The sequence below is a fragment of the Gadus macrocephalus genome, chromosome 18 (assembly GCF_031168955.1).
Source record: "Gadus macrocephalus chromosome 18, ASM3116895v1".
In the NCBI taxonomy this organism is placed as follows: Eukaryota; Metazoa; Chordata; class Actinopteri; order Gadiformes; family Gadidae; genus Gadus; species Gadus macrocephalus.
In genome coordinates, this window is record NC_082399.1 from 8,380,418 (window position 1) to 8,391,433 (window position 11,016).

The 11,016-nt window shown below is 47.2% G+C and overlaps 1 protein-coding gene across 1 annotated transcript; it reads left to right on the forward strand.

Moving 5' to 3' along the window:
- Positions 1 to 1,304: 1,304 nt before the first annotated feature.
- LOC132446087 (heparan sulfate glucosamine 3-O-sulfotransferase 3B1-like) lies at positions 1,305 to 10,098 on the forward strand. Its single transcript, XM_060036192.1, has one exon. The coding sequence runs from the start codon at positions 1,614 to 1,616 to the stop codon at positions 2,223 to 2,225; it is 612 nt and encodes a 203-aa protein (XP_059892175.1). The 5' UTR covers positions 1,305 to 1,613; the 3' UTR covers positions 2,226 to 10,098.
- Positions 10,099 to 11,016: the final 918 nt, after the last annotated feature.

Here is an 11,016-nt window from a genome sequence, read left to right on the forward strand (position 1 = left end):
TAAATTAGGCCTATTTTTGTATATTAATTTATTTATTTATAAAGGAGTTTATATTTCTTATTTAGCAAGCGCATTCATGTCATTAGTTTAATGACGTGGACTCCGACGGCCGCTTGCCCGAAACCAAGTGGAATCGCAGTTGTGTTGTGTTGCTGTTGCGTTTTCTTTTGCTGCTTATGTTCTGTTTTGGTGGTCGAATATTTTAGACGTATGAACTGATTATTTTAGCTTAAAACGTGATCAAAATATAAGTTATAGGCCTACAAGATAATAACTGTTTTGTAGTAATTAATATAATTAACGAATAGCCTACTAATAGGCCTATTTATTATTATTATGAGAAGGCTGTTAAGCCTGCTGTTATTATGCGTACTATTAGGTTATTATTATTTGAATGGTCATTGTTTATAATATAAATCATGTAGGCCTATACATTTATTTAGGCTACATAAAATCTATAATTATTTTTTTATGTCGTTTTAAAATAATTATAACTATTGCTGTTTTGTGTGTTGTGTCCTATGGTTTTGCCTGCTCCTTAATTTATCAGCAATGATATAACGGTTTAATGCCTAACTCACCATAACGCGGCCATTATTTTCGTGGCCGTCCGTTTTAATTAGTTATATAGGCCTACTGTGTGCGTTTATATTATCTTAAGACATTTATGCAAAACAAGAGTCTGACTCTATTGTTCATGAAGAGTTTGGTTAATTAAATGTACATAATAACGAGTGTGTTGATGATCACATACTCACACTCACAGACAGGCCTGCACACGGCCATGCGCGCGGCGCATGCACGCTCCTGGAATCGCGCTCCAGGAACCAAGTTCAAGAACATGTCTGACTGGGAGAACGAAGTAAGAACAAAGTAGCTATAGTTACATTCTGACTCCCAAAGTGCACTTCATACGTTTTCAATCAGATGTCTCCAACTGCAATGTAAGATATAACATCAGCAACATTTTCATTTAGAATAAACTAGGCCTACGTCTTCAATTGTAAACGTCTAACACAATTGCCATATATATATATTATACAACTCTATCAACTAAACCGCTGTTTCTTAGAAAACAAAGTAAAACCCTTAAGATTCACATCCCGAGCCGTGTGGGCAACATCAGGTCCGAGAATCCCACGGGTCGAGACATCCCCCTATTCTCCCTATTCGACGGGTCCTGCAATGACGCGGCTACGAATTATCTTCCCCGAAGCCCATTGGCTGGAACGCGCGTCTATCATTCAAACGTTCACGCCCTTCGCGCTCTATAAGGTCTAGTTCTCATCGGGGAGCTTAAACAAGCCGGAGGAGCGCGCGGAGGTTGAAGGCTCTGGCAAGCCACTGTTGTGCGTCTCTGTGTCAGCCTCTCTCAGTCTTCCATGTTTACACCCTAATTATGGTGAAACTTTGCTCAGTGACTTTTCATTCATGGATTTATAGCAAAAACTGAGAGCTGCGAATAGCATTCTTTTTGGACGTATTTATTATTTTAACATTTTACACCAATCGGGCATGTGCGCAATCTTGCAAGGATTGTAGAAACCAAACGAGTATTCGTTTTCTTGGGGCAAATATGCGTCGCTGGAATATGGTATGCACTCAAAAGGCTTATGGAATATAGCCTGTTTTGCCAAAGTCTGTATGCTTGCTCGTCCAGCCCAGTAAAGAAGAAAATCTTCCTACTTGGCATCATGTTCTTACTGTGGGTGTACATGCTCTACTCCTGCGTGGGCTACTGCTCCGGCATGCCTAGCCTAGTGGTGGATAGTTACCGGGGCAAGGACACCGAGTCGTCGGTGGGCAAGCGGACCGAGAACAGCCGAGTGGACCTGATGTCCCGACTCATGCCCGTGAAGCCGCAGCAGCAGGCGTGGGTAGACGACGTGGAGGCGGACTACGACGAGCCGTCCGTCAGGACAGCCGTGTCCAGAGACTTGCTCCATAACGAGATCGAGACGGACGAGAGGACGAGCGACGACTGGGACGGAGAGATGAGAGGGGAGCAGCAGCAGAGGTCCGCCGCCGAGCCCAGCGCCATGTCGAGCTTCTCCAACGGCTCAGGCAGCAAGAAGCTGCCACAGGCGATCATCATCGGGGTGAAGAAGGGGGGCACGCGGGCGCTGCTGGAGTTCCTGCGGGTGCACCCCGACATCAGGGCCGTGGGCGCGGAGCCGCACTTCTTCGATCGCAATTATAACAACGGGCTGGAGTGGTACAGGTAAAAACAAGTCTTTACTGGGTTACTTTTTTGTAAGTTGGTGCGCATTCCAAAGCGTATTGGCGAGACTTCTGGGTGGATCGCGCGTCCCCGTGGTTAATTACCGACTTTTGTTAGAATTGAAGTGTGGTTCCGTTATTTTTCCTGTTATTTTATCTAACTCGATGAGCACACACACACACACACACACACACACACACACACACACACACACACACACACACACACACACACACACACACACACACACACACACACACACACACACACACACACACACACACAATTTCATCTATTAGGTTAATTCCAAAACATTACCTGGGAAGTACAATCATTTGCCAAACCGAACAATAATAATTAAAGAATTATGTAGATGGGTTATCACGTTTTAGAGCTTCTATTTTCATCGAATTGCTTCCAATCATAAATGGGGTTCATTTACAGGAAGAAGCGACTGTTTAGTCGAGCTTTACGCGTCGGGGCAGGCCGACGTGTCTCTCCGCTCCCCCGTCCGTCCCGATCCAGCGATGCGCAGTGATCTCTATTGGGCGCAGCGCAACATTACACACGGTCTGCTTTCACCGTCGTCTGCCTAGGATATAGCCTACGCCTAAACATTTGAAATAGCAGCCTATTGACCCATAGGCCTACAATTTAGTTGTATGGATAACATTTGATGCGATTACTTTTATCATCACGTCGTTACGCGCAAATGCTCGTTTAAATGACGTAGGCCTGTTTAGATCTGATTCAACTGTGAAAGTTCAGAAGCACATTTTTAATCCGACTTTCGGGTCGGCGTTTATGTCGGCCTCGTGTTTTTAGTTCAATAAACTCGATTGGAAGCCATTGACCACCTGAAATGTTCTGAATTCAACGTCGCCTTTTCTGAAATATAAGTGGGAAGATTACATTTAGATATTTATTTTTGGTGGCTCCCTGGGTGTAGAGAACATTCTCAAAAGCAAGGACCTGTAAAACAGGCTAGATCCTCTCGGCTTTCAACAAACCTTTTGATGATCATTTGATCCAGCCCTGTGCTCAAACGAGGAATCGCGTGTGATCGTGATTCAGTTGTGGTAGGCTTCCTCAGGGCCTTATTGATCCTGAATGACCGCACTGGTCTGTACAGAACCAGAAGCAACTCAACAGGCCCAATAGCCTATATTTTCTTAATAGTTATAATACTAGTTCCGTCCTGTTTGGAATAATATAGGGCTACAGCCTACTATTTTTGTAATTTAGACATTATGTTAAATACTTATTGTAGGCCTACTCATCATCGCGTTTCCTACACATTATTTCAATCAACTCTAAACTTAGTTTATGTTTGCTTTATAACATGGAAACCTTTTTCCCCCTCTGCTTTAATCTTTACCCTTCTTCCCGATGGGGAAGGGGCTGAACTAAAAGCCCATCTAAATGCCACTTTTCATTGCCTGGCCGTTTGAATAAACGGATTTGGTATACTGCCTTAGGAGATCCCCGTTAAATATGCAAGGCCTTAAAGGGGGCCCCAAAAAGTAGAGCAAAACGAGAGAAAAGATGAATGGTAAGCCCGGGTGTTGGCAGCGCTGGAAATAAAGACATGCTTCTCGATTCATTCCGAGTTTAAGAAGAGACCGCGGGGTTACTTTGATATTGTCTACTACAAATTTGCTTTCAGTTCACTATTCTCTCACATGCAAATGGTTGGAACACGACTTGTCATCTAATGCCAGCAATTATTAATGTATGTGTTTTTAGAAACAAAGCACCGCAACTCAACTTGTATCGTTTAAATCTAATTTAAACCCATGGTGAGAATAAAGACGTTAAATCCATGGTGAGCAATGCGGGTAATAATTTGTCCTGGAAGATACGAAACAAGTTCCTATCTAGCGTAATATCCGACTTGAGGTCTGTCTTTAATAATCCCCAAGCATGACAGCCTCAGTACCTGCAGGCAGACCTTAGAATATCACATTCACATACGCACACACTCCACAAAGTGCTTTGTCGTTTTTTCACGCTTCTTTTTCAGCAGCCTGAAAAAGCTTTTAAAAGTTTTGTTCAAGCAAAAACTTAAGTAAGTAAGTTTGAATTGTTTTAGTTAATAATTAAATGTCTGATGACATAGAGGCCTATATTATCACATATACTTACGTCCTTTTTTTGAGACGCCAAGTATAAATATCTTCTTCATATGCAAACGAAACTAATATCTTCTTCTTATGCAGAAAATACTTTATTTAGTCTTTATTTATCACAGAATAAAATTTGCTTACATGATAATTTTGCTCCCCACCAAATGGTCTGGAGGATCTTTAAGATTTGCTGAAAGTGCTGCATATTCCACCATAACAGCTGGTGCTCACTACTACACATAGTCAGTAAGAAGAGTACCCCCAAGAAAGTTGTTTTAGGGCGATTATTTATCTTGAGCGACCGTCCACTGAGATAGGAAAGCCTAGTGTAATCATAAATTGCTGACCCCCCTAACAAACTCATCATGAGCCCTGGACACTGGAGAGGGCTTGGGGAGACTACTGGAATGCACCGCTTTCGTCCCACCAAGAGACTCCATTACACAGGATTCCTAAAAAATGTACATTTTAAACCTTGAAATACAGTCCATGGGGGTAAGACTCCGCCAGGGTGAGGCATTATTCGGGGTGATTTGTGCGTGCGAGACAGAAATGCTGCTACTGCTTGCTTGCATATTTGCACAATCTTTTCCGCTTTCCACACCTCTAGTGAGCTCGTACCACATTCTCCTCCTTGGAGCCAAGGGTGCTCACGTTAAGAACCTGGAAGTCCACCAACTTCGCAATGCGAGGAAGAGCAAGAGGGTTGTGTGTCAGATATGAATTGCAAATCAAAACACAGACAGAATCACATAATAATTATTGGCATCGTACATTGCACTTTGTTTTGTATTTGTGCCAAAGACAGACATCTTATTGACTTGAAATATGCTTTTTTACTGAAGGGTGCTTGGATAATAGGCTCCACATTTGAACGGTGAGGTTGTGAATGTACCCGAGAGAGAGAGAGAGCGAGAGAGAGAGCGAGAGAGAGAGCGAGAGAGAGAGAGAGAGAGAGAGAGAGAGAGAGAGATACACCGAGAGAGAGAGAGAGAGAGAGAGAGAGAGAGAGAGAGAGAGAGAGAGATACACCAAGAGAGAGAGAGAGATGGTCAAATAGAGCTTATGCTATCGGGCTCTTGCGGCGTGAAACTGAATAGGACTCCTAACTTGTCAGTTTCTTTTGGCAGCTGTTTCGTACGGTTAGGCAATGGACAGCAAATGGCAGCTTGTGGGATTGAGTTATATATGCCGTTATTTTTATAGGAGATACTTGTAAACGTGATATGCTGTATATATGTATAAGGCTATTCCTCCTGCAGACTGTGTTTGTTTGCGCATTATTTTCGTTGGCTCGGGGAATGCTTTAATGTCGTTAGATCCCGAATGCTTGGTGTCCCTTATTGAATTGCAGCATATTCTGATGTATCCGTTCCACCCAGGAGTAGAGGGTAACATGCTATTTACAAATAGGCTACTCATTGACTGCAGTCTTCTTGTCTTTCTGTCAGTCTGCGGTGTGTGTCCCCTCCTTCTCTCCGTTCATATTCCATTTGGCTCTATTGGCTATGAAGGGTCTGTGATGTGTAATTACCGGGGGCTGCGGTTTCGCTGTCGTGTCGTCGGCTCTGGTCACAGGCTGGGCTGTGGGGCCCTGGCACTGAGGCCCCAGTGTTGTGTTTTATCGCTCAGCTCGTAGGGACTTGGCTTGAAATGCATAAGGGGAGGGGACGGAGGGTCCGGTTGTTTCATTGGAGTTTAAGTATATTATGGGCTAGGATCAGGGTGCCTGTGTTGTGTTGTCTAGCGTTTTTTTATTTGTGAATAAGTTGAATCACTTTTTGTGTCATAAAGTCAAAGGTTGGCACTAGCATGAGATGTGCACTGTTAAAAAGTGTTTTTGTTTTATTCATCACATTGTGTTGACGCTTGTATTAGCACCAGAGAGCAAATTCACTCCGCAGAGCTAGCTTTAGGTGTAGAAATCTGTGTGTGTGCGTTTGTGTGTGTCTGTGGGGGGAGGCTGATGATCAAAGGTTATGGTCTTTAAACACAAACCCCTGATGGGTCTGGAACGGCGCCATGCCTGAGTTGGGGAGGTGGGGGGGGGGTCGCGGTGGTCAACCTTTGTATCTTGTCTGTGATAAAACCCCAAATCCTGCAGAGGTAAACATACCTTTGAAAGCAGCGGTGGCCGTGGTTGCGGTGGTGGTGGTGGTGGCGGCGGGGGTGGCGGCGGGGGTGGCAGTGGAAGGGGGGGTGAGGGGCCACTTAGAGAACCCCACAAGAAAGAAACAAGGCGGGGCTCTGTTGAGACCGAGAGGGAAGAAAGAAAGAAAAAAGAAAACAACGGCGCGTTTGTTCTGCCGTTGCCGGCGGAAGTCGGCGAGCCACTTGAACGTCGTTATCAAAAGGCGGGGCCGCGACGCCCGGTGTTCCCCCGGCGAGCAGAGCCGGACCCGCCGCCGCTGTCCCGTGTCGAGGACAGTTCTGGGTGGCTGCACCCCCATTCACGGGCTCACCACAGGAGTGCTCCCGTTTCCAATGTAGGCGACCCTCTCTCCACCCTCTCCTCCTCCTCCTCCTCCTCCTGCCCTCCTCTCCTCTCCACGGCCCCCAGGATCCACCTGGGTCCCTTGAGGTCCCCTTGAAAAGGCTTCAAGGCGCTACCACAACAAAACACATTCACCACAGGGTCGTGTTTGCCCACATTGGGACACTGTGTCTGTGTGTCTGTCATTTTTTTCGGTAAAAGTCAAGGAAACACGACCGTTTTCTTCCACGAAGGCTCCCTGCAGTGTTGTGACTGGCTCAGCTGCAAAGGCGCACCTCATTGTCATCTCCAATCACACACACACACACACACACACACACACACACACACACACACACACACACACACACACACACACACACACACACACACACACACACACACAGCGCAAAGGCAGCAGACAGCCCGACAGCCCGACAGCGCAGACACAAATGTCACCGGGGCTGCCGGGCTGCCGGGCCCCTTCCTCGGAGACAGAGGGCTGTATTGATCGGTCAGGCCTGATTGGAGGTAATGTGAAGAGCCCGGGTTAAGGGCCGTTGATGGGGTGGGGTCAGGTCCACGTCTGCTGCCTGACAAGATCTGTGTGTCGGCCATCTGTGATGCAGCCCTGCTATCCCCGTCGGGGATTGATGGATCCTCTCTTCCACCGACGCATAAATAAGAGCGTGGCCTTTTCTACCTGATCCGTTACATTTGGTTTGATCGTCTGTTGTCCCTTTTTTCTTCTATTAAACGTCCTTCATGTTCAATCTGGCCGTGTATCGACCTTGTTTCATGTGATGGGAAGCAGAAAATGTCAAGTTGCGGGATGAGTGGATCGTGGATCGATGAGTGGACTTCCTTTCATTGAGGCTGGACCCGTTCCACATCCTGGGCAAGCCACACAGCCGATCCCATTTGTCACAACACAATCTACCAAAACAATCCCTCTGGGTTGGCTTAACTTCTACCTCAACCCCCCCCAATGAGCAGATTACACAGCTTTATGGTGGTTATCCTGTCCCCCCTGACCCCCGTTAGAAAATGCAACCATCCTTCATGATCCTCTGTAGGTCCCCGTTTACCCAGATGCGAGCTTGTGCCATTGCTGTGTGTTGTGATGTGGTGTTGTGAATTCTGCCATTTTGTTTTGCTCGGTTCACCCTGATCCTGGGCGGGGCTGAGTGCTGGCCTCAGTGACCACGATAGGCCACCTTCCACACAGGCCTTTTGCTTTTGGAGAGAGAGAGTGAGAGAGAGAGAGACGGAAAGAGAGAGAGAGAGAGAGAGAGAGAGAGAGAGAGAGAGAGAGAGAGAGAGAGAGAGAGAGAGAGAGAGAGAGAGAGAGAGAGAGAGAGAGGCCCTCTACGCTTCTGCTGCCTAAGCTGGCATAGCCCGCACCCGAACAGAGGAATACCGGGGGGTGGAGGGACCAGAGAAAGGGACGCTTTCATCCCCCAAATTACCACCGGCTAATTGTGAATAGGCCGACCTGTGGAGAGGGGAGTGGCAGCCACCCACCCTTACTCACCCCCACCCCTCTCTCCCTTCTCTCTAGACACCCCAGTGTCCCAAAACAAAGTACCCAGGAACAGTGAGGTGAAAACGGGCGGCCTCGGGGAGCAGCCTCCTATGAGAGTTACGGGGTGGGGTGGGGGTGGAGGGTGGGGGGGATAAAGGCCACGGAGCCTGACAGGGACTCACTCTTAGACGCTCACACTCGGCTGGGAAGAGGATAAATGGACTTGGATGGAGATGACTGGCTCGCAGGGCTGGGAGAGCGTAGACAGGCAGACAGGAACACATGCATGCATGCACACGTGCATGTATGCAAACACGCACGCAGAAGTTTATTTGGAAAAGACTTGGGTGGCAGTGGTTGGTTTTCGGCGAAATTGCGACGATTGTGTTAGAAACTCCGATGTCCGGTAAAACCGTGGATAACGGCGGCATAGCGCAACAGAGACAAGGCTTTGGAAACAAGTTGCTTACTTTCCCCATACCCCCTTGAATAAAGACCACCCCTCCCTTCTGTTTGAATTAGGCCCTCTTTAATGAGGTGATAATTCGGAAGTTGGAGCACATGACTGAGCAGAACCCAGACCCCAGACCCCAGACACCGCACTTACCCCCCACTACCCCAACAACCGCCCAGGGTTTACGGTCAATTGGTTTGCTGCTAAATAAACACTCATAGCGCATTAAAAATAAGATGATCCCGGAGGCTGAATGAAGGAAGTGAAACAACTGTTTGCTGTCGCGCAGTTCTGCTGACGCTGAGCTGTTCCTATCACTGGGTCGGTCAATGCCCCCCCCCCCCCCCCCCCTATTCTCCCTTCCTGCCAGACCATGGAGACTGACTAATCGTTGCAATTTTGTGGCTGTCGAGGAGGGGAGGGAGAGAGGAGGAGGAGGAGGAGATGGAAGAGGAGGAGGGATATGTGATGACAGCCGACCTGTAAAGCTTGACTTGTCCTAGGTATTGAATCCCATAGGTATCCATTAGACTGCAGGGGAGTCTGATAACTGCCTGTTCTGGGAAAAAAAAACGGGGGCAGATATTGGGAAACAGATAGAGAAAGAGCGGAAGAGAAAAAGAGAAAGAGAGAGAGAGAGAGAGAAAGAGGGACAAAGACATTTTGCAAACAGAGCCAGTGCAAGAAAATATTTTTGAGAGGGGTGCCAGAGAGATACAGAGAGCAGCTAGAGAAGAGAGAGAGAGAGAGAGAGAGAGAGAGAGAGAGAGAGAAAGAGAGAGAGAGAGGCTCCCATTAGCTCTGGCAGTAAAAGAGCACAGAGCTCATTAGCAGAGTTGTGCTGTTATCTCCCAGCAGCACCATGGGCTCATGAAGCCTCCACTCTCAGCGATCTCTCCTTGGAGCTGCTGGGTGTTCTCCCAGGAACTAGGTGACAGGGTAGGAGCCCTCGGCACCATCACCACGACAACCAGGACAGATTCATGCTCGATAGGCGGCGGATCAATTCTGCTTTCAACTCTTGTTTTCCTTTCTTCTTGTCTATATTGTTTTGTGGTCGGGAGCATGAGACAGGGTCCCTGCCTTTTGTGTCTTTTCCCTAAGCTTCACACGCCTTGAGCTTTTATACAAGCCACAATTCAGAAATGCTGTGGTTGGCTGTAGATTTGCATCTATTTTATTGAAACAAATGTACTCCTTTTCCTTCCTGTTTCCTTCCGTAGAGTGACTTGTTTCCCATGGCAAGATTAAAAGAAGATATTGTCTTAAGCTTCAACTGGATACAGTCGAGGGTAAAAATAAATATATCATCAGTCAACCCAACTACCTCCAACTCCCCCCCCCCAATCCCAGACACACTTAGCAGCAGAAACAGTCAAACCTTGGCTCCGTTCCTTAGAAGTCATTATCTCGTCAATGAACCCAGAGGTATCATATGAGGCGCTACGTAGGCGAGGGTCCAAAGAAAACCTGCAGCAAACATGCCTAGGGATGGCATCTGTCCTCTGCCTCCCTCCACTCATTCCTCTGAAAACGAGCTGGTAATTGTCGCGACGGGTGCTGCCGCCACCCAATTAAGCTAATTACGCTCTAGCCTGGGATTCCGTCGTCTAGCATTTGTAAACCATTAACCCCCTGCCACATCCGTGCTGTAAGTAATGGAAGCAAAATAATATGAGCGCCAACATGGAGGTTGATCATATTCAGAGTCTATGGAAGATGAAGTCCCCCTCTCCCCCCCACACTCCCCCTGACTTGCTCTTGCTATAGCTTTCCAGCGTAGCCTTTGTTGCTCCCCAGCCTTTCAAAGGTACGCAGACAGCTATGGATGACAGCCTATTCAAACAGATGCAAATTCTTGTTTCCTCCCCTCTCATTCCTAGTGTGTGTGTGTGTGTGTGTGTGTGTATGTGTGTGTGTGTGTCTATACATGTGTGTACGGACGTGTGTATGTGGGTGCATTTTCGCTGTGTGTGTGTGTGTGTGTGTGTGTGTGTGTTCCCGCATGTACAAGTTCATGTGTGTGTGCGAGCATATGCAAGCCTGCTGTGTGTGTGTGTGTGTGTGCGAGCGTGTCTTCGTCTTGGGATAGGGGGTGGTGACATATATGTTCTTCTTTTCCACTGTGTTTCATCTTTTATTCATCTGCGCTGCAGCTACATCAAGGAGTCACGCGCTCTTGCTGCTTGTCAAGTGTCGGTAAATCCGTCAGGAATT